This window comes from Trematomus bernacchii, unplaced genomic scaffold (assembly GCF_902827165.1).
Source record: "Trematomus bernacchii unplaced genomic scaffold, fTreBer1.1, whole genome shotgun sequence".
In the NCBI taxonomy this organism is placed as follows: domain Eukaryota; kingdom Metazoa; phylum Chordata; class Actinopteri; order Perciformes; family Nototheniidae; genus Trematomus; species Trematomus bernacchii.
In genome coordinates this window covers 14988687-15012592 of record NW_022987564.1, presented here as the reverse complement: position 1 = coordinate 15012592, position 23906 = coordinate 14988687, and the positions used below count along the sequence as shown (strand labels likewise).

The 23906-nt window shown below is 39.9% G+C and overlaps 3 protein-coding genes and 1 non-coding gene across 5 annotated transcripts in view; 1 reads left to right on the top strand and 3 right to left on the bottom strand.

Annotated features, from left to right (window-relative positions):
• Window positions 1–12: 12 nt before the first annotated feature.
• ppt1 (palmitoyl-protein thioesterase 1 (ceroid-lipofuscinosis, neuronal 1, infantile)) lies at window positions 13–8519 on the top strand. Its single transcript, XM_034125386.1, has 10 exons — window positions 13–99; window positions 802–923; window positions 1842–1951; window positions 2728–2855; window positions 3054–3124; window positions 5916–6018; window positions 6135–6225; window positions 6980–7078; window positions 7158–7229; window positions 8009–8519. The coding sequence occupies exons 2-10, from the start codon at window positions 809–811 to the stop codon at window positions 8129–8131; spliced, it is 912 nt and encodes a 303-aa protein (XP_033981277.1). The 5' UTR covers window positions 13–99; window positions 802–808; the 3' UTR covers window positions 8132–8519.
• On the bottom strand, window positions 8517–20367 carry cap1 (CAP, adenylate cyclase-associated protein 1 (yeast)). Its single transcript, XM_034125383.1, has 12 exons — window positions 20230–20367; window positions 15851–15955; window positions 15245–15345; window positions 14850–14927; window positions 13971–14114; window positions 13077–13162; window positions 12363–12468; window positions 11416–11781; window positions 10848–10971; window positions 10595–10677; window positions 10288–10431; window positions 8517–9699 (listed from the first exon to the last, which is right to left on the bottom strand). Exons 2-12 carry the CDS (start codon window positions 15951–15953, stop codon window positions 9616–9618), a joined length of 1419 nt encoding a protein of 472 aa, XP_033981274.1. The 5' UTR covers window positions 15954–15955; window positions 20230–20367; the 3' UTR covers window positions 8517–9615.
• LOC117478460 lies at window positions 14390–14519 on the bottom strand. Its single transcript, XR_004555425.1, has one exon. It is a non-coding gene; the product is annotated as a small nucleolar RNA SNORA35 (small nucleolar RNA).
• Window positions 20368–21660: 1293 nt separating the features above from the next.
• kiaa0319l (KIAA0319 like) overlaps window positions 21661–23906 on the bottom strand; it is a 30457-nt gene continuing 28211 nt past the window's right edge. For both annotated transcript variants that reach the window (XM_034124442.1, XM_034124443.1), the window contains one exon: window positions 21661–23864. In XM_034124442.1, the coding sequence (XP_033980333.1) occupies window positions 23733–23864 (132 nt within the window). In that variant the 3' untranslated portion in view covers window positions 21661–23732. The remainder of the gene's footprint in view (window positions 23865–23906) is intronic.

Below are 23906 nucleotides of genomic sequence, written 5' to 3'. Positions count from 1 at the left end.
AAAAAGGCTAGTCACAAGTTAGACGCTTCTTGAAGCTGATTGGCTGTTCTCCCTAAACATAGTCATGTGACAAACAGAATCAGGAAGAGAACACAAGCGGTGAGTAATGTTTTTTGGACATTTAGGGTGTTTTAAAACCTTATATATTGCTTTTAAACTTAAAGCTCCATGCTTTGAACGTTATGTTGATTTTCAAAATTCTACATATTTAAAATTCTGCAATTGCACGTTTAACATTGTAATTATTTATTGGTTTATTTGATGTTAACTCCTTTGATTAGTAAGTTAGCTTGTCCATGCTAACTTCCGCAATGAGTCATTTAAATTGCCTTTATGTTTTAAAAGTACGTTATAAGGTCTAATTCCCTGTCTTAGCTTTGTGGCTTTTGCTGATAGATCTGAAACAGTCCATGTGCAGTTATAATGAAGTGAACGCATTGAAGATAATAGGAAATGCTGCTGTCAGCTTAGTTTCTGACTGTCACATGACTGCTACAGAGCATTTCAGCAACATTTAGTTATCCCAAATTGGGAGTAAATCCGTAAAAGGGAGTAATTCAGGAATAATTGTAGGTTTACCTAATGTGTGAAAACAAGGAAGTATTTCTAAGTGTTGTTACATGTACAGAAAAATGAATAATAAGCCATTCTTATTAAAAGAAGATGTAATATATAATAGCTCCTGTTGTCTTGCGGTGTTATGTTTTGATAAAGTAGTACAACATTAAGAAAGGGAAATATGTATTACATATTTCACAACATAAAAATGCAAAATTCAACCCCTCATGTGTTTGTTTAAAGGTCCAGAATGAGAGCAGCCCTCCTGTGTTTCCTCCTGGTGGCTCCAGTGCTGCTGGTTGCCGGAAGCCCAGTTTATAAATCCGACAATGGGACCGTACCACTGGTGATCTGGCATGGGATGGGTGAGTGACGGTGCTGCTGCCCATTCTTACACTGAAATAATACAAAAATGACATTAAGGAGCTGTTTTATCAACCTTCCTGTGGTATAATTTGATCTGTTTATTTATCCCTTAAACATCCATTTTCCCACTTTAATTCTGTAACGTATCTTTAAGTTAAAAAAATTATTTCATATTTCATATCAGCTTGTTCCAGCTCTTTAATGAAGCTACAAGGTGTTAAAACTAAGGGACATATTATACAAATACAAATCTCATATCATCTCTACTAAAGATGAGTCTGGCTTCACAGCATGACTTTATAATTATGGACCCTATAGCAGGAAGTGAGGTTATGTTAAATGCGATGACATTTTATACACTATACAATGAACATATTTAAGCATCTCCTTTGTGTTACAATTCTAAGACTTTACAAGAGACTAAATAAAGCTCCTGATCTTGCTTTGAAGACTTAAACAATCAGTTTCTTGAGCCTCTGACTTATTTCACAACAGAAAGGGAAAGGTACTGCAGGTGAGTGCTGTGATAAGTGAAAGCAAAGAAAACCCAACCACCACTTCTTTATAGACTTTTAAATTCAAACTGACTGACCAGACCTATGATGTGAGCGAGGTGTGTCGTGCAGGTGCAAAGTTAAACTTAGAACTTGCATACTGTGGAAGTGAAAAACAAAACACTTCTCCTTCAACAAGAATGGCCGGTACCTCTGAGGTTAAGTTCTACACACAATTATGATTCCACTTAAGCTCCTCCCATGTTTTAACAGCAGAATATTGTTCTGTGTGTTTCTGAAAAACGTCTTGTGTTTATGCACTGCTTCCTCATGAGCAATACACTCTGTATTATTATTTTTGTGAGTCAATGTGAGCTAAATATCTTGAATTCTAATAAAGGAAATGTTTTATGTGTCCACCAGGCGACAGCTGTTGTAACCCGCTCAGCATGGGGGCCATGAAGAAGATGATCGAGGAGGAAATCTCTGGCATCTACGTGCTCTCACTGATGATTGGGAAGAATGTCATTCAGGTACTTGAACACTTCCCCAGCCACAACCAACCCCCTTACAAAGGAACTTATAATATGAAATGAAATATTATTGAATATCTGTCTGTTCTGTCAATTCGTTGTTTTTTTTGGAGCTAATTTTACATGTTTTATAAATATTATATTGTTTTTTTGTGTGTTTCTCAAGCTATAAAATAGATTCCCTATAGTTTTGTAACTCCAAACTTATAAATTCATAATGTATTTTTATATCAAATAGAAACAAATTCCTTTATTCCTCTTGTACAAACAAATACATCTGAACATATAATAATAATACAAATAAACGTACTTCTACTACTACAAATACTAATACAAAAATTAACTTTGTTTTTATAGGAATTTTAAAAAGCGCTTACAAGGTGTTTTACAAAATACAACACTTTACAACACAAGTATAGAGAACAAAATAACATTTCAAATACAATCACACAACCATCATCATCAACCATGTTTAACCATCACATGTGAATCGAACAATCATAGTGTGATGAATACATCCACCTGACGTGTGAGGATTCCCACCCTGTGATATTTGCAATGCCAGTGGCACAGGTTACATCAGAAAAGGAGCTCTTTTACAACTTCACGGTGTCATTTTTCAGCGTTAATATTCATAGAAAACCTGCATGACTCTGCTTTGATCTGTCGTGACACCGTGAAGTCATCTCTCCGCGTTTCTCCTCAGGACGGTGCTCGTTTTCTTCGTCTTAATCTGCCTGTCACGCTTTGAACTTTTCATATTCCCCCTCCTGCAGGACACAGAAAATGGGTTTTTCCTGAATGTGAATGAGCAGGTGTCCATGGCGTGCAGTCAGCTGGCCCAGGACCCTCAGCTGAAGGGAGGGTACAACGCCATGGGCTTCTCCCAGGGGGCGCAGTTTCTGTACGTAACTGCTGTCCTGCACACTTGATGGTTTTTACATTCATGTGGTAGACAATTAGCTAATTCTCTGTTTTTGTGTGAAGTTTCCTTCTTGTCTGCGGAAGGAATTATTGTAAAAATAGCAACATCATAGAGAAAAGTTTTTGTGTGAGAATCAGGAAGCTTGGTTTTGATACTTCCTGGTTCCTCTTTTTCTAGGAGAGCCGTGGCTCAGCGCTGTCCCTCTCCACCAATGAAAAACCTGATCTCTGTCGGGGGCCAGCACCAAGGTAACATCATTCATTCATTAAAAAAAAACAGCTCACTTCCCTTGGCATAGCTGCTGCTGCAAACCATTTCTGTTTCTTTTGGTGTATACTGATCAAACAGAGTTAATGAATGGATACATCTATATAACGTGTTGGAGTCGCATGTAATAATAAAATCCTTAAAATATTGCTATTATGCTTTTAGTATATAACACAATCTCTATTATACTTAAAAATCAACAATAAATGGGTACACTTACTAGTGTCATCTTTGTTTTCAAAGTCAGATACATTTTCTTCGTCTGCCAAAGAGCTTCATTGTTATCTCCAAACTATAAAAAGGCACCATGTTTCTTCATTACCACGATCGTGGGCAGTGTAGTTTATTTTGTAATACTGCAAACATTGTCCTGCTGCTGTAAATAGTCACCAAGTGTGTACATTAAAACAGCTTTCTCCTACGTGAATTACATTTGCAAAAAACATTGGAATCAAATGCAAATTGGTCAAGTGGTGTAGCAGTGATTGTTTAATCCCAATAATACTCAAGTTTCAAAGTTCATTCTTGATATTTAAAATAATAGTTCTCAACAAAAAGGTCACTTTATTAGCTTTACTGAGCTTTGGATAAAAGCACATGATCTTACTCAATGTATTTTATCAGTGCTGCTCTGACCAAATACATTTTGTCAGTCATTTCTTTGTGAGCACTTGAAGGACTTCTCCATGTTGAACCACTGTTTTATTTTCAGATCCTCTAGTGTTAAAGGTCACCTATTATGCAAGATCCACTTTTTCATGTCTTGTATACATCACCATGTGTCCCCTCTGTGTAAAGAGATTCTGAAAGTTTCAGGAACAAAGATTGTCTCTCTTTTTGTCCTGATCCATTTATATAAAAACCTGTCTGAAAATGAGCTGATCAGATTTTGGCCACTTTATGATGTCATAATTTGTTGGCTTGTGTAACCATTAACCAACCAAGGTACCACCCCCCCCCCCCCCCCCCCCCCCTTATCACCTGAATCTCCTCCTAGAGCACCACTGTGTTCTTTTTAACCAAATATCTCTCATGCCCCATTCACACCAACGCGGTTCCAGGGCCGGTTCGGAGCTAGAGCCTGAAAAGCACCGTTTTTTCCTGTTCACACCGCAGCGGAGCGGCCTCCAAGCTCCGAAAACCGGTGCTTTTCAAGCACCAAAAAAATTGTCGGTCTAGAAGCAAGAACCGCATACGTCACGCTTACGTCGGAGGCGGGGGCAGGGGCGGGATCAACCAGTTAACAGTTACGGGCCGTCTCCACGGCAGCGTTAAAAAAATCTTGGATGTGGGCGTATCTGAAGCTTGAGGATTTTTTGCGATCAACCAATCACATGAATCTCCCGCCCGCGACATACGAAGCCAAAAAGCCCGAAGTAAACTGGATATAAACTCCCCAAAACAGGCGAAAACATACCACTGTCTCTGCCACCCTCCCTCCATGCCTGGCTCCTCCGGTTTATATCCCGGTAGGGTCTGGTCATAAAGCACCGGGTGATTGATTCGCTACCGCTAATTTCTCCTCCATTTTTTGGAATATGAGGAAATGACCTGCGGTATTTCTCTCCCAGCATACACGCCGTTTGATTGGCTAGAGCTTGAACTGTCAGATTTGCGTACACGGGATTTGATTGGCTGACGCTTCCACCTCAGCCTCAAAAGTTGAACATTGTTCAACTTTGGATCTTGAAAATCCTGAGAATCTCCGCTCGCCTGCCCACAATGCATTTCGGCGAAAGCGAAAAAAAGTGACGTCACCCCATTCAAAGTGAATGGGCAGAAGCGTTTCAAGATATTTTTTAACGCTGCCGTGGAGACGGCCCGTTATAACAGTTTATGGCGAGTACGGCAAATAAAAGTTGTAACAAGCAGTAACGCTGACCAAAGTGACTAGAACGCAACCACACACTTATTAAAAAAAACACACTTTATAAAGTCAGGCAACACTAACCAGGCTTCGTGTGATTCTGTTTCTTTGTACCTTACTTTGACCATCCGTTCACTGTCATTGATCATTGTGGAGAGCAGGCAGACGTTTTGTTTTGTATTATAGCAGCTATCGGATGGAATCAATACACAGGCTGCACAGGTTGTCATGACTCATGTCCGACTATCACAAGTAGAATCATAATGAAAAATACGCCGGTAAAATGTGCCGGCTTATGCCACAATAGGATAGCAACGATTCAAGATAGTCAGTTTAGCTTCGGTTGCTATGCTAACATCACCCATTTTATACCAGAGAAACTGTCATAACAGTGTTGTGATGCCAAACAGCGGGCAGCACTGCAGCGGTCGGTAAATGCCGCTGCAACACATTAATAAACAATGAACCACGGCACTCTCCCGGGGGAAATCAGCGACGTAAACGGTGACGTCATGACGCAGCAGCGGCAGCACCAGTCGGGCTCTGGGCGGTGTGAACAAAACGGGGGCTGAAAATAAAAACCGGTTCCGAACCAGAAAAGCTCTAGCGCGGTGCTAGAACGGGAACCGCGTTGGTGTGAATGGAGCATCAGAGGGGCGTGGGGAGTGGCTCCTTATTTTCATCTAAAGTAACAGACAGAGAATCAGCACTTTTGAAACAGGCCTGAAACAGAGGGGATTATGGGATGCTACAATGCATGATCTGTTTGGTATTTCAAGACAAACACTTCAGAGACATGTTTTGTATATATCCGAGCCCTATAATATATTGATGAAAAATAGTATAATAGGGGACCTTTAATACTATCTGGTCACAAATTGTCTTGTTGTGTTTGCGCCCCTCAGGAGTGTACGGGCTGCCCCGGTGTCCCGGAGAGAGCTCCCATATCTGTGACATGATCCGCAAAGCTCTGAACAGCGGAGCTTACAGCGACTTGGTTCAGAAACAGTGAGTGTCCTCCCTCTCTGAAGGATTGTCTATCTCTCACTGATGAGTTCAGCAGTGTTGATGTTGTTTGGCTGTCTGTCACACTTTCACTGACCGGATGTGTTTGTGGTTATCAGCCTGGTGCAGGCCCAGTACTGGCACGACCCGCTGAGCGACGACCTGTACAAGAAGCACAGCCTCTTCCTGGCCGACATCAACCAGGAGAGGGTCAGTATGGAGGATTTATAAAGACAGCTTCAGTCTGCAGCTGCAGCACCTCAGACAAACTGAAGTCTGAGGAACAAATGCAAATATAACATTCATGCAAAATACAGTGCAATGAGTTCAGGCAGTGGGAGGGCAGCATGCAAGCATTGGCTATTGTGGGAAAGTAAAATGTTAAGTAATAGTTTTTTTAAAGAAAGTAGTTTGATAAGATACATGGAACTACAGCTCCTCTTACTTGCTGTTTTTGAGGCTTAAACCTGCTGAATCTGGCAGACTTCATTGACATATTAAGACTGAGATCACCAATTAAGCAAGTAAGAAAAGTATTTCATATTATTTCCCAATAAGACACCCTTTAGAAACAGTTATAACTCATATGTATTTAATGGTTGATAATTATTAATACAATTTAAAAAATAAACTGTAGATATGTCATACAAAATTGATACTAAGTCAGAGTATAGTGTTTTTATAGTATTTCAAAAATATTTAATCAAATAGTCTCTCACAAAAAGGTCTTGCAAAAGTCAAATTTACTATAAAAGAAACCATAGTTTCCCTTAAAATACAAAAAGTAATTGGATTGCATGCAATTGATTTAAAATAAAGTCCTCCTATGGTGTGTCTGAATGATGTACACACTGTTTGTAGAAGCTGCTGTTGCTGATTGAGATATTTATGTATTCATAGTATGAATCAAACTGGCCATCTTTCTCAGTATGTTTCTAATGTCACCCGTCCTTCTGCTCTGAAGGCGGTGAATGAGACGTACAAGAAGAACCTCCAGCTGCTGGAGAAGTTCGTCATGGTGAAGTTCCTGCAGGACACCGTGGTGGACCCTGTCGATACAGAGGTAACAAACACACTCTATATATGTATGTTACACTAAATATAATAAAGCAGCATCACTAAACCTCTGATTGTCGCTGTAGTGGTTTGGCTTCCTGAAGACTGGACAGGCCAAAGAGACTGAAACTCTACAGGAGAGCCTTCTCTACAAGGAGGTAAGTGTGTTTATGATAGCATGATGCTTGTTCCCCTCTCTTCAATCTTTAGTAATGATATTTGAACTAGATGAAACTAATTGTATTAGCATAGAGTCTCAGTCTTAGCAGGGTTAGGGTTAGTCATGTGCTCTACAACGATTTTATACAAGTATAGTTGGTCTGTCATGGATAGCACCTTGTGAAAACAGTTGCAATCCCTAAACTTGTACATGTAATACTAAACCACCGGACATTTGAAATGGTCTTTTAACCTTTTTAAAACGATTCTGACTTATTGATTTTGCCTAGTCGGTTGTACATTTCATCCCAACTCTTTTTGCACGGTTAAAAAGGTGTTGAAGTTACAAACAGAGCTCAAGGAAAAACGTTTAGTCTTCTCTTTTCTGAATTACCTTTACTCGATTTAAGACGAACATTGTCCTAAGGTCAAGGAAAGATCATTTATAAAGACTTGTGGGGGAATAAAGGGAAGGGTCTAAAAGAATCCTAGGGCACTGAGGATTAAGACAGATATTATTAAAACTTGTTTTGCTTGATCTTGCTGTATGGGATTTTGGGATCGCATTATTTCCTTTCTTTTTTCTCGCCTATATATGTAATAAATCATTCCTATAAGCATTTAGAGGACTCAAATAGCTCCTATCATGGCTTCCACTTCCTGGTTATTTACCTTAACAAAATAATTACGATAAATGCAACTGCAGCCATGGTACCCTACAGCGAGGACTGCCTTTTAGTTCACTTCCTGAAGGTGAATCATGTTTGTCTCCATGCAGGATCGTCTGGGTCTGGCTGCCATGGACAAAGCTGGAAAGCTGGATTTTCTTGCGACCAAGGGAGACCACCTGCAGTTCTCCAGAGAGTGGTTCACCGCAAACCTGGTGCCTTATCTACAGTAAAAACCCTTCCAGTCTGTCATCTCAGAGACATATAATAGCAGACTATTCTATTTTAAGAGCAATATATTGCAAGTTAAGAGTAAAAGCTTACCGACTAAGCAGGGATTCAGAACTCCCATAAGCGACCTTGGGTCTCTTGAAAGGCGCTATATAAATGCAAGCTATTATTATTATAATCCATTCCTATTGCACTGATTTTGTCGCATGTTGGTTTTTTTATGTTGATTTTAGAAGTTGTTCACATTTCCACTGTGAGCTGTTATTATGATCAGGTTTTGTTTCCTAAATGTGAGACTTTTAATTGTATTAGTTGTAGGAGCCTAATGTACATCATCTAACAGCCTCTGTACAGATCATGTGTTTAATCCAATAAAGACAAAGCACATTATTTATTGCAACATTCTTTTTAATGATATCTCCAGTACTAGTGAGCAGAATTGAGATTTTTGGACCCAGAAAAGAAAGAGGTAAATAAAGAGAAAATATAAAAGAAAATTCAGCAAAGAGCCTCGAGCTGAACATTTAACCAAAGAGCATAACGCGAGCGAGTGGAGAGACGTCGATGGTCAGGCTTATTTAAGACTTTTTGATAATGATCAATATCTTTACAGATGCAGATATTTCCAATCTAGAGACTAAAGTGAAGCATTTAACAATTACAATGTCTATCTCTTCCACTTAGCATCTCTTTGCTCTTTATCACAAACCTTTTCTTACATGCCTCCTTTATATGGAATGTTTTTTTTGTTCATATTCAGGAATGTCCTATGTGGGTTAAGGGAAAGCACATGGAATGATCATTTTCCTGCTATTTTACTTATTACAACATCACCTAAATGAGTTTCACATTGTTTTACCACTATTTGTGCTCCGAGTGTTTTTACATTATCCACTATGAATGTTATTATTATTATTATAGTCAACATCAGCGGAGGTGATATGGATGCCATTATCCTCTTAGTTTGACAAGTGCTTCACCGGTGAATTGCATATAATGGAACAGATCAAGGTTAAAAAAGAACCAGAAGCCCCTGAAGCATCCTGCTAGTGGAGCCTGATTGTTGCAGAGTAATAATATCTCTGTTCCCATGTTGGCTATTCTACATGTTAAATTTAGCTTAGCATTATCCAGATAGATACAGAATATCATACAGAGCATCGCAGCTATTGGCAAAACTCATGAATGTTTTTGAAAAGTGCTCCAATTTGAACCACAAGCCGCTCCCTGCTGATTGGCTGGAGGATTTTGCGCCAGATAAAAGTGAGCATTCCTCTCATTGGCTGTTGGAAGGGACAGCTTAAGCTGTGATTGGCTGATAATGGAAAGAAGGGAGGGAGATATAACACACGCAACAAGGTCCAAATCTCAGTCTACAATGTGAGAGTTAGCTGGTGGGGTGGTCGATCAGTCAAGAAGGCATTTGCAAAAAAAGGGGGTGGGGATGGTGCCGTGAAGGGATCGTGGTATCGCATGCTGCCCCCATCTATCCAGCGATCTCTGTTGATGTGGTAACGAGCTTCTTGCCATCCCAGACGGTCTTGAACTGCTCAGGAACAGGGAGCTCCGTCTAGTGGAGAGAGAAAAGTCATGGTGAAATATTTCCTTTTTTAAAAAGCCGTTTTTTATGCCCATGCAGAAATAATGAAGCAGGCAAGACTTCTTATTTGTTGTAAAAAAACACAACGTTTCCATTGGTCGGCACTTTCTGACTTTCCTACTCTGCCAGGGGCTCTTTTACTCATTGGTTCCTACACAAAATTATAGGCTTATTTCCTCAAATCTGAACATTGAGTTAGACCAAAATGTTTCTCAATCAGGAGGAGATTATGCATCATGTGTTGTGGACTATTTTCAGCTGCGGATGAACACACCGATACACATTTGCCACTAGTTAGTATTCACGGCTGCAGGAAGGTAGTGAGTGGGATTAATTCAAAGTAAACTACAGTCTTATTCAAATTAATGAACAAAGATGTCTGACAGTGCAGCAGTGTTGCTCTTTGATGAGTTTTTTGGCAAACATCGTGGTCTATGCCTTCTTTAAGTGGGATTGGTTTAGATTTACTAACATGAACAAAAGAAATTGAGAATTTCACTAGACTTATCTTTTAAACATTCTTTTGTATTATTTCCATCCTAAAAAAGGGATACTTACAAACTCTCCCTCTTTGTTGGGTACCAGGATATTCATCTCTGAGCTCTTGGCGCTGACAATCTCACAGGCCAGAGAGTCCTGGCTCAGGTAGACATGGCAACCGTCCGTCTTGTTGATGGAGATAGTGGGGATCTTACCCATGACCTGGATGCGTAAAAAGGCAACAAAAACCATTAGCATGTTGATGAAGCCATTTCGTCCTCACTATCTGATGGGACATTTGCACTGCACCTCTGTCAAACTGAGCGGTGTGTAACACAAGAAGTAAAAACTAAATGGTAATAACACTTTTTCTTTTTAAACACACCTGGACCTTGACGTCCTTGCAGTTGATGATCTCTACGATGCCCACCACATCATCGAACACCAGGCCCAGCTTCTTACAGTTGTCTGATGGAGACAAACAAATATTTAGAGAGAAGATCAAAGACTATATATTTATACGTTTGGTAAATAAGTAAGACCCCGTCTACCCATCTTCTCTAGCGCATATATTTCAGAAGGTTCTGACGAGTGAGTTTCAGTATCTCTAAACATCAGACACGCAGTTTTGATCTTACCTATTGTGATGGAGTTAATTTTGCCCTTGACCTGCAGGGTGCTCTTGTTACACTTGTAAGCATAAACGACTTGTTTGAGCTCTGTGTCGCTGATCACCAGGTCCTGCACTCCCTCCTGGTTCTCCTGCAGAGGGCAAGACAAAGAACAAGAGAATGAACTAAACAGAGCTAAAGAGTGGAGGAAACAATATTAAAAAGGCAAGAGTTAAATAAGTCTTTTATAAAAAAGTATATAATAATGGCTCATTCTGGTAGCATAATAGCCTGCTGCATAAACAAGTCTTTTCTTGTCAATCATCAGAACACTAGTGATCCTGCAGGAAATTGGATTTGAATTAATAAAATAATAGCTAAAAGAATTAAAAGAAATGTCCACATTGCACTGCAATAAATAACATTTATATATCAAAATATGTAGTAGTGTATAAGTATTTAAAAACGGTCACTCTGGCTAATTCCTTTTTTGGGTCCTCACTAAAGTAACCTATTTCAAGCAAAAATGTGTCACTGAGGCTGTGATTTCTTATGTTCTAGGTACTATTTGTTTGAGAGTAAACAAACGACTTACCACTTTCCACTTCTTCCCGTCCAGCTCGAACACAGGGGGCAGAGTGCGGGTGGGGGCGGGGGCCGCAGCAGGTTTGGCTGAGGTGAAGGGTTTGGGTCCGGCACGCACTGGAGCGTTGCCCCTCAGGGTGGGGTTCTTGTGGGTCTTCTGGTCGTCGCTCACATGCTTCAGGCCGGTGGTGACGTCCCCTCCCTTGTTGAGGGAGGCGAACAGAGCGTTGCGGGTGTCAGCACCACCATCGCCCCCCCCGCCACCACCGGAGCTGCTGCAGTCCATGGGGGGAGGAGGGGGTCCAGGGGGAGGAGGGGGAGCACATCCACCAGCAGGAGCCCTGGGGGCAGCTGCAGAGGCCGAGGCAACGGGACCCTGAGGTGGACAGGAAGTCAGAAATACTGTACCTGAAGACATGCGATGTCACAGCATATGATTCAGCTAAGCTATGTTAAGCTATGTTTAAAGGGGCCCCATTATGCTTGGGTATGTTGTATCTCTACAGTGACATGTTTACCTCTAATGTTCAAAAAGCCCTTTATTTTTCCTCATACTGCCTGTCTTTTCACCCTCTGTCTGAAACCAGAGCCCAGTCTGCTCTGATTGGTTAGCTAGCTGACTCTGTGATTGGTCATCAACATGAAAGCATGTCACAGTAGAGGCTCAATACAAATATGAACCTGAAAATAAGCTTAATAGGGCCCCTTTAAATGCATAGTAATAATGTATGGATGTTTTTAAGAGAATTATATATCTGGCAGGCTAAATTGCTATCACCGATAATCTCATCGTGCTCAGAACATACATGTGCGTAATCATTTGAGCACTCGAGAGCTGCTCTTAAAAGGTTACTCTCGCACTTTCCTGTTAGTGACGGCAAGTCGCTTGATAGAAATGGTCTTTTTTATCATTTGATTCTAGAGAGGATTCTTAAGTGTTACTCTGAAGAGACTCACGCTCTTGCTCCAGGTCAGCCCGGTGGTGTGGTGCTGTTTGATGTAGTTCTGCAGCTCAGTCCAGATGGAGAGGTAGGCCTTCACCCAGTCCACGTGTACCTTGTCCCTGTGAGGAAGAGACGGAAGCAGAAGTTAAAGTCCGGCCATTTTAGGTTTTCGTTTTTTCCCCCTCTCTAGCAATGTATTGATACTTTGGTCTCTGCTTCTTACAGGTAACATGACTCAATGAGAAAAATGAATTAACTACTTAAAAAAATACAGCAGTTTTTTTCTTACCAATATTAACCACCAAGTTCAGATGTCATACTGTAAAAACTGACTATTTGAATACATCAACTCTGCAGACATGTTTGTAAAGTTGTTTCTGTGCATCTGATTTTACTCTCATTAACTTCTAACCTGACTGTCACTCTGCTCGTAAACACAAACGCTTTTCAGGTCTAAATACAGGAAGTCTAGTAGCAGCATGAGTCAGCGTTTGAAGTGGAAACGCTGACTTTAAATACAGAGCCTGGAGGAAGGAAAGACAGATGTGTTGAGCAAACTGCTTGGCTGATAACCTTTTAGTTATCAGATGTTACAACATTTCAAACACGTATCATGCCGTTTAAAAAAACCTAACAAGTACTAAATTGCAAAAGTAAGCCCCTGACTTTCTTACAATACTTCCTGAGTGAGTGTTTGGACAGCAGAATATAGAGAGGCTTCACTTACTTCTCCTTGTAGTCCTTGAGCACACGGTTGGTGTAGAACATGGCGGCGTCCTGCATCTCTTTAACAAAGGGGCCGGGCTTAGGAGCCTGTGACACAGAGAGCAAGAAGGTCAAACAAATGCATCACTGTCTTAAAAGAGCTTGAAATAAACATTAAACATTTATGGTAGTATGCTCGTTTGCTTTCTTGTCAAAGGTTAGACGAGGAAAGGTGTTAGCTTAGAATAAGGTGGTGGACCAGGGACACGTATTGTTCCCTGCTCTTTCAAAGTTCAAAAATAAAGCTCACAAATTACTTGAGATTTTGGAGAATTCTCTCATTTGCTTTCTGCTGGAAGTTTGGAGAAAGGTTTCTGGACAGAGATAGGCTAGCTGTTTCCTTCCGTTTGCAGTCTTTATGCTAAGCTAACCAACTGCTGGCTCTTGCCGACTGGCAGACTCTAAGCAAGAAAGCGAATACATGCATCTCCCCAAATGAAAAACTCTTCCTTAAAATGTCTCAGTACAGTGATAAATGAGTAGTGCAGGTATTTCATTTAGATTACACGACAAGTAAAAAGAATAAATGCATCCATTATGTGTTTTTGACATCATGATGCATTAATCATGAGAATCAAAAGAACAACAAACAAAGAGTTCATCATCTGAATGAAACAGTGAAGCTCTGTTGCGGGAGGCCGTGTGTCAGCCAAAAAACTGTCGCTCAGCAGACTGTGATGACAGAATCAATGAGTGACTTGTTTCCTGCCATTATACACTCATTTATCTGCCCACACACACACACACACACACACACACACACACAAAGCACAGTCACTCTCTGTAACACACAAACATTTCCCAGTAGCTTCCCTTCCTGCCCGTGAACCACTCCCACTCCCACCCCCAGCCTCACCATGGCGACCCATCCGAGGGCGGGCACGCTCTCGCTGACGGCAGACAGGTGGTTGAAGTGCGGCGAGGTGCGGTTCTGCTCCCTGAACGTCTGCACCTGCTGCATCATTTTGGACATGGGCTGCAGGATGGTGGTCAAAAGTGCCTGAATGGGGGAGGGGGGGGGGGGGGGGAAGAGACACAACTTGTAAGCAACTTTCAAGTACTGGAGTTTTAGAGTCAGGAGACCTTGGTGACTTTTTGAAAACAACAAAATATGTTTTTTGTTACAAGAAGTTATATGACAAACATCTTTCCACTAAATTTGGATTTACAGTTGGGACGCAAACTAGTTTAGACAAACAATATGACAAAACATTTGAATTATAGAGCTCAAACCAGCTAAGCAATGCTAACTTGTTGCTAAGCTTTAAAGTAGATATTTGTTCTCAGCCTTCGAAAGGGGGGAGCCAGTGGTCTAGCTAAACCCTTCTGCAAACCGAGGTCAATCTGGCACTGGAATGAGATTGGAAGACCACGATAGAGGAAGTCCAGTCACTTGGCAGTGCGGCCATTAACTTCATGAAAATCCAACTCCAAATGATAAATCAAAACCTAAGCTTGTAGATATATATATGGCAGGGCTCTGGTTTACAATTTGCAACAAGAATGTATTAAGCTTGAATCAAGTCTGAATAAAGTCTACAGATATCAAATATAATGGGGCAGGAAATAAGAAGAAACAACACCATGAAAGACAAAAGAGTGAAGAGGCTGCAGGGATGAAAGACAAGAGGCGAGTATAATGAATTATTCATCCTGCTGAAATGGATTAATCAAGGCCATTTAGTTAACTGAGATAATTAGGTGACCGAGCAATTAGGAAGTGTGTTTAACTCACATCAGAGGGCTTCTGGGAGGAGGAGGCCATTTGGAGCAGTTGCTTCTGAATGGAGAACGCCTGCTTCATCATGTCTGCCTGCAAGGAAGAGAGGAAGGTTAGTTCACTTCCTCTGAACATGGAACAAAGAGTCATCCAGCTGGTTCTGCATGCTTTTGATACTTTAATTAACCATCACATACATAACAAAAACAACAATTAAAAATCCTCCACACCAGTCACGTCAAGTTTTGCATTTTTTTATACCACAACTTTAAAAATGGATCAATTGAATAACAAAGGCTGAATGATTTGGTTGGTGTGTCAAGAGTGAGATCACTTGATGTGCAAAAATGACAGAACAGATTAGTATTGTTCATGTTTGTATATTATGTTGCATTGAACCTGCAGCTTACATGTTTCTGGACATCGCCTCCGATCTTCTGGCTGAGGGAGAGGTACTGAGCCAAGGAGCCGCTGGCGATCACATCAAAAGCCGCCACGTACGCTGATACAGCTACAGAGAAAGAAAACACGCAAACAATTGCAATAAAACATATTGTAAAAAAAGAAAACGGCATGAAAAAAAGAAAATAAAGTGTGCAGCTCCAGTGATACACATCCCTAAAATGAATAAGTCGTTAAATTGGGGTAACAACATTGTTGTCCAGGGAAGATCATTTCATAAAATTTGGGATTAGATCTGTTATAATAATTATTGGAATAAAACCATCTCCTAATACATGTTTTATGAGGGAGTCATTACACTTTTTAATGACTTTAACTGCAGTCAAAAAAGCAGGCGACTGGTTTAAGATGCATGAATGTGGACATCCAAACCAAATGACTTCCGTGCAGCGGCGGTCTTGTTTATCTACTTGAAGAATAATTGTGGGCAAAAATATTGAACTCTTGATGACTGAAAAAAGATGCAAACTCAATTAAAACCAAATAGGAGGTTCCAGATTTTGTTTGTTTTTTGGAGCAGAATGTTTCAAAGATAATGGCCCTTGATCATGTACCTCCACCAGCAGAAGCTCCACCGCTGCCTCCAGGGCCCGACATGGACTCCAACCGACCCACCGCCACCTCCAGCCGCTGCACCAGACCTGCCAACTCAGCCATTCCTGCGAGGGAAGGGTAGGAAAACAGATTTAGGAAAAGATGAAGGAGCTAAAAGGTTTACTAGTACCTGGTTACACCAAGAAACATTTACATAATAACCAGCAACTCCACAAGCTTCTTTACTTCTTAAGATCTTATTTTTTTGTTTGTCCCAGTGTGTACTTTTTGTTATCTTCCAGTTACAGGAGTATTTTCTGTTCAAGTAGTCTTCTAATTGGGGATTGAATGACTCCTGGGACACAATGTGAAGGCTATCACAGCAATTAAAATCCACTGCTTTGGTAGGAGTACAAACAGCAGCGGGATCCTGAGCACATGTTCCCTTTGGTTGATTGTATCCAAAGAGTCTTGATTGACGTAGGCCTACAGTATATTTTAAAGCCTGCAAACAGAGATCAGGCTGTCCTAGATAAAGGTTTATGTTATACAAGTTGAACGCATCTACATAGGACGGATATTGTGCATTTTGTTCTTCCTATTTACACATCACAGCATTATAGTTCATCAAACATTCATAGTTAACTCGAGGGTTGCAACCAAAAATCTTCTTCTAACTTAAATCTGGAGATAATTTAACCCTTTTATCTATATAAATGGACAGAACAAAAAAGGGGAAAAGGCCTGCTTTAAACGTTCTAATGTCCCTTAAACATTATGACGGACAGTGAATTCCACCTTTTAAGTGGTAAGGAAAAAGAAGAACAGTTGTGTTGGTAAGCAGGTCAGGACTTGCTGAGTAAAGGTATGTGGATCACTACAAGTCACCGCGGACTCTGCAGAGTGCAGACCTGCCCTGTATCCCAAATATGTTAACTGCAGAGCGGTTTCACAGCAAAACACTTCCAAACTGTAAGGCCAGTAGCGACAGTTTCAAGTTAAGGAAGCACTGACAAACATGGCACTTACTCAGATAAACAACACAGTCGGGACTCGGGAATGTGTGCCAACATGGAAACCGATTATCCTATCTTACCCCTTTAAATACATGATTAACCAACTTCTTATACACACACAACTAATGAGAAAGACTCACGTTACATAAGATGCGTGTAACCTGACGCTGCCTCGGCCCGTGTGACGGAGTGCCTCCAGTCTCAGGTACTTACACCTGGCTCACGGTGAATGGTGCTCACAGCCACTCTCATTAATAAGGCCACATGAGATAAAGCTGCTGCTACAGTGTCACTTTCACTACACCAGTCTAAATCTTTAGATATTTAATGACAGAGAGCGCTTAAAATCTTTGGCTGTGAAGCTAGGGGCACACTTGAAGAGACTTCCCTTAATACAGGAGGGAAAGAATTTAATTTGGATACGTAAGAAAGTGGCTTGGTATCAAACATCAACACTGCAGCTGAAAAAGAAAACTATTCAGTAATTGCTATTAACTTTGTTTTATTTATGCAAAGTTCATGTGTCTTCAGATATTTAACAAAGGCTTTTGTAGAAAGACAAACTTCTATCTCAAAATGGATTATTATATAATGTTACACAAAATGTTAAATGTACCAACCAGAAGTTGTTCAAAGAGATATCATCTATTTATACCACACAAACCTGATGTCAATATTATCCTATTTTTAGAAGCAGTACCTTAAAGCACCATTGGGTGAGGCAGGTTAAATAGTTAAAGTTAGTCAAATATGTATGCCCTTAGGCTGTTAGATGAAGTCATACCAATATGGCAGTATGTCAGCAGCATCACTAATACCCAATGAGTTGATAATGTAGGAGACATTTTTAGAAAAAGGCCAAACCACTCTTCATGGCCAACAGAAAACTACTCTTACAGCCACATTTTGAAATGCATAAACTTCCCTTTTTCAGCCTCACTCATTCAGACAGAGTTTAAATGATTTTCTCCACAAGGCCTGAAGATTAAATTAGATCATAGTAGGACACAAACTCTTACTACCCTTGACCTAAATGTTCAGTGCCACAGCAGCACCAGAGTCCAACGTTACCTTTGCTGCCCTCAGCTGAGAGATGACTCACCAGCAATACAGGAAGGGAGTGGCCCCCTAAAGGTGTATGTGGGAGTCAAACATGATACTAAATGTATAAGTTGCTATCAAAAAAGATCTTCATATCACAGTCACTAACAAACTTCTTACGCTGCTGCTACATGAGTTAAGACGCTTGGAATCATTTCCGTAAGTGCACCAAAGAAAAGTGACCACATACTATGTTTTGAGCCAAGTGCTGACCACCTCAACTGTCAGCAAACAACTTTCCAGAGACGTGGGGGCAGATATAGCAATGAGTAAAGACAGGGAATCATGCCTTTCATAACATTTTCCTTAGATTAAAGTTCTATAATAGGCAAAAGTAGAGCCTAACCACAACTTCAGAGGTGGAGGAAACATCCCTTTTATGGTTAACAGAGAAATCTTGTAACACACGTTCCGTGTTGTCGAAAAAACTGAGAATTCATAGACCTACTTATGTGGACATATGGCACAAATGTGTGCATAAAGCACCATCAGCATTCAGGGCGTGTGAAGTAGGTTAGGCCTGTGTGAGGGTTTCTCTGCCTGAGGGCAAGACATTCAGACAAAGAACATTTTCTTTGTGTAGCCTTTCCGTCCTTTTGCTATAAAGCAAAAACACACATCAACTTTTTAATTGTTTTAGAAGCAGATAAGTAGTAGTTATCCAACACAATGTCGGTGAGTTCAGTCCATACTCCAGAGGGACCAGGACTACAACAAATCAAAGCCGCTGATGTTAATGCGATCAGGATTGGTAGTAACAGGCTAAATTTAATAGGGATTATGTAATCAGACTACAAAATAAAATTTGAACGTATATTAAGTGAAAAATGTGCAATTAGATTAAAATTACATTGTTTAGGTGCAAGGTAAAGTGGTAATAAAAATATGATTTATTTCATGATAACCAATGCTATTAATTCATTAAAAGTACGTTTGACAAACAGTGTTTATCAAGGAGATAACTCTTCAGTTTACCAGTTTCATTTTAAGTTACCCAACTTCTGTTGGGCTTTTTTTTTCTTCTTCTTTTTTCTTTAAAACTTAGAACAAATGTTGTCCCAAATTGTACCACTCTACCAGATGACCTACCGGGTTATTCTCTTAATATTTAATGATGTTTATAGATAATTGACTCACACATTTGGTTGAAAATGAAAGATGAACATGATGTGCTCCTCTTGTGTTATAAGAGCAAAGTCCTCCATGTGGCCTTTGATAAAGAACAAATACAAATACACGAAAGAAAACACACCCCACCTCATGTTATAGTATGCACACAGTTCACCTGTACTTTGTGCCTGTTCTGTTTTTGTAAGGCTACTTAATTAAACAACTATTGCTGAATATGCTAAATGCATTTATTTGCATTAAAACTGTCGAGATGTTTTAGTTAATAACATTTTGGAAATTAAAAAAGTGTCAACCAATGGATTGTGTAATTTATAACATGTCATTTGTATTCATAAAGCGACCACATTTCTGCAGTCAATCAGACGGCCAGGGATGCTAAAGCTAATGCTAGCTAGCAGAGCCGGTGGGTGTTGCGTGGAAATGGGTCCCCGGCAAGTGTAGTCTCCCTAGACCTACAAGTCAAGCTTATATTAAATATGAGGGGGGGAAAAGATACAATTTTGACAGCTTGAGTGTTAAAAGTAAACATATGTTTTCCTAAATAATGTTATCTTGTTCTGGACAGCAGCTTCATCAATGAGGAAGCAGGTCCGCGGGGCGTGCACAATGTGTCAAAACACCATCGGCCACAATGACAGAGCTAAAGTAACAAACCCTTTGTTTGACTAACCTATAACATACATTAAGCGTTATTGTTTAGAGTTGTAGCTTTTTATAAACCAATTGATCCGTTATTTCCCCTCCCTGTTGTGGACTATATGCTGCTGTCCTGTTTCGGCATTTCCTGGATTTTTTTCCTCTCACACACCCCTCCCTCTATTAGCTAATGTTGCCTCAGTCTGCATAAAAAAAAGAAGTTTCCACATTTTATCAAGCCGTCGTGTTTTATCACAGAAAGAAGAAGTTAACAGAAGAATAAAACATTCAGAAACTGTATGTATGTCAGGCAATGGTTAAGCGTCAGATTTTGCGGCTAACGGCATTAGCATCCTAGGCTAGCCGGGTGTGTTAGCATCACACCGATTTCAATAAATGATTTCTCCATGATTCGCTGCAGCGGTAAGAAGGGAGCGGCGTGTCCCTGTTGTCTCTTTATCTGTATGTGTTACACTAAAGCGAACCGCACATCCAAACAACTGCATCTTTCTTACCTGCTAAACGGGTCAAGCAGTGATTTGGTCCTGTATGTCACCGTAGGAGTGTGCAGCTTGCAGCAGTGTGCTTCTTCTTTTTCTTCCTGTATGTCGCTGAATTTACCCAGCTGTCACCGCGCAGCGTTTCCGCCCTTGTTCGCGCAACTAATTCCTTTCCCATATAAGGAGCGAGAGGCAGAGGGCAGCAATATAAAGAAAAAAGAGACAAACTACTGCTTTCCTTCCTCATGACACATCGGAAGGCTTTGCAGCAGAGATAATACATCATAGCATTTATTCTTTTTTAAAAATGCCTTTAGAAGAACACATATCCCATAAATACTGCATTTTCATCTGCAGGCATGTAGTTTGCATTAATACATACAGTATTAATGCAATCTCTGTGGTGCATGCTTCCTGTGCTCTGTCATGCCTCAACATGTTTGCTGGGCTGTCCTCTTTCAGTCAGGAAGCATAGGACTTAACTAATCAGTCTTTTTTATTTTTCTCTGTTCAAAAAGACACATGCACTAGTGCAAATCTGCAAGCAAGAACAAATAGTATTCCATGCAGAACATGAATCTATTCTGCACTCATACTTTGGGAACGCAACTAAGAATTTGATTGAGTATTTATTATTTGTCTTTAAAATAAATTAAAACATAGAGCCTAACACACATTTCCAGAGTTCAAATTTTCAAAATGCTTTTTCTCCCCAACAATTGAATAATCTATGCATTATCAATTAACAAAAGTAAGTGCAAAATAATAAGTAAAAAAAAGAAAAGTATACTCTTTATATTTTGAAGAGCACAAACAATGGATGTTGATTTATAGGATTATTTTTGTCCTTTGACTAATTGATTCACCCCACCAATTGTTACAGCCCTATTTTATTAATTTCATTTGATGTAAACAAAAAAAGAACGAGATTATATCTATATCTATATAGTGAAAAACATTTACATTACATTGTCTTACATGTTAATGTATAGCAACATTCTTTCACCATAAATTGATATGGAAGCCATCATCTCGTAAATAATGGAGCTGGAAAGCAAAACCACAGAGGCCCATGGGCTCTTACAAGTCAGAGAGAAGCTATGAGGGAGATACTGAATGTGAATGCAATGATGGCTTATATCACTCTGGTGGGTTAAAGATGGGGGTGTTAAGTTGTATAGTAAATTACATCCTATATGCAATACTATATAACAAATGTTACAATGCAAGGAGGAGGCATTTGCCATGATAATGAGATATGCACAATAGCAAACAAATCCTCATTCTGAAGTCAGAGGCTGGGGACAAGTCCTAATTTGCAAGTTGCTCGTGTGCATTCTTGGAGTGGAAACTAAGTACAAAGAGGAAATAGAATACATTTAGGAGAACCCTTTGTGCCAGAGGCTTTCATCAGACGTGTTTGTCAAAGAATAAAGCACAAAAATGTCCTTTTTAAAAGTCAAGAACAAACTGAAACATTTTATTTTAATGTACAGATTATCCAGTTGCATCAGATGTGGTCACAAATGTAAAGAAGGGGGTAAATCCTTCACTAAAAGCAAACTAAAATATCTTAAATTAAACTCCCTTCATTTTACAGTTTCTCGCCGTTTTCTTTGTCTGCCTTCACAGTGGACTCTGTCAGAGTCAAGGTCAATTCATTAACTTCTATAAATCCCAAAAGTGACTAGCACATGTTGTGTGAGAGAAACGAGAGCAAATCAATGTCAAATCTTGGGGATGTATCCAAAAGCCATTTCTTATTATGTGCAAAAACACAGGAAGATGTATACACATTATAATGTTGAAAGATTTCACATTGTTGGTACTTGAGTACAGCATAACTTTTGTTTGCCTCACAGAAATTAGTAAAGGAAGGCCTGATAAATTCAGTATATCTGCATGATCTCTTAAGAGTACCAAATAGACATTTTACGCAAATACATTTAAATGATTGCATATTTCACATTGACTACTGAATTTGAACTGAAGCCAAACTTACTCCTTTAACATTCAACAAAAAAGTGACTCAATTTGTGGACTTTTCACATGCAAGGGAAGAGTCATTTGGTTCAAGTCTTCACATAAAATAGATCCACAGAAACATATATGCATAGATCTTCTGTGTTCTAACAGCATTCCTGTTGTATTTTTACCAACAGACAAACATCCTGCTCATTTTATTTGTAGGAAGACATTTTTTAACAGTTTCAGGTCATTCTGGAAACATAACTCACTTACATCCCAAATAAAATGTCATTTGTCGTTTGTTTTAAGGTCACGGTTCTGCCGTTCAGATCTTATTTGTTTTGAGTTATTTTAATGATCCCCACATTTAAATTGAATGAATATTTGCCAAAAGAAAAGCAAGGATAAATGTGTCATCACATTTGGGGGCCAAAAAGATTGCACAGAAACTGTAAAATTACCCTAAAGGATAAAAAAAAAGTTAAAGTCTTTGTAATACATTGAGCTTACACCATCCTTTTCATTTCAAGCCTACAGGTATGTGACGATCCTGAGCTTTTCCAACTTTAACAACATCACAAATCTCCCTTTTCAACCAAGAGAAACAATTAGGTTAAAGGTGACAGACATGAAATCAAAGTGCATCGACATCTAATCACAGCCTGAAGGTTGTTTGTAGAAAAACAAAAAAAGAACTCAGTGGTTTTCATGGTTCAAGCAGTCGTTACATTAATGAATGTCGAGGTGAGAAACGAAAGCAGTCCCATTAGTTGTGTTGTGAACTTCTCCTCGTTATCGTCTCCGTTGAGACCGAACTCATTAACGTTGTGTAATCCAGTGTGTGTCCAAGAGCCTTCATCAGCAGAGCAACCTTCAGAATAAAAGCATGATGATGTTTTGTTTTTTTAAAGAATCTGGTCACCAATGCTTGCAACATTGTAAATATTCCTTCCACGGGTTAATAACAGAAATAAAAACGTTCACTTGGCTCTAAAGAAACATTGTTTGACACAGCAGCCACCCATACAAACATGCAGGCGATCATTCCAGTATCAAATTGCACCAGAACTGCAGTCACTCTTCATGCACATTTGTGTTGTTTAAATGGAGCAGCATCCATTGCTTTTGGTAGCTCTTGTTTTGGTTGTGTTTTTCCTTCCAAGGGCTCACCATGTAGCCCATTATCAAAAAATGTTCAGAGCAGAGTTCACCATTGGGTTTTAACATGGCAGTTTGGTAGCATCAGGTTGACCTGGAACAGTGTGAAAACGACCTCTTTGTGTGCGTACATGCGTGTCTACACGAGGCAAGGTGTGAGCGTGTCAAGTGGCTGGTTCTCGTGGCATTGAAGCTTTTTTCACTGTCACTCAGGCATCTTTGCGTGCCTTTAGTAAGATGGGTTACGGTACATTCTTCATGTCTCTGTGTTCAATAAAAGGAATCTGTGTTATATTTTGACACCATTCAAAACACAGTTCTCGACCCTTCTTCTCAGCGAAAGGGCAGCTTGTTTTTCCTCCATAGTGGCTCAGTGTGGGAGCAGGGAAGTGTCAGTACAGTGGTGATTTTGTTTCTGTGACAGTGGGATAACATGTTTCCAGCATGCTCGTCTTCTCGTTCCCTTCCTTTATCGACGTATCGATCAGTTTCTCTTCGTGGATGAGAGGTACAAGGTTTCTGTGCTGAAGATCAACAAAAGAGAAACAGGAAGAGTGAGGAACAGA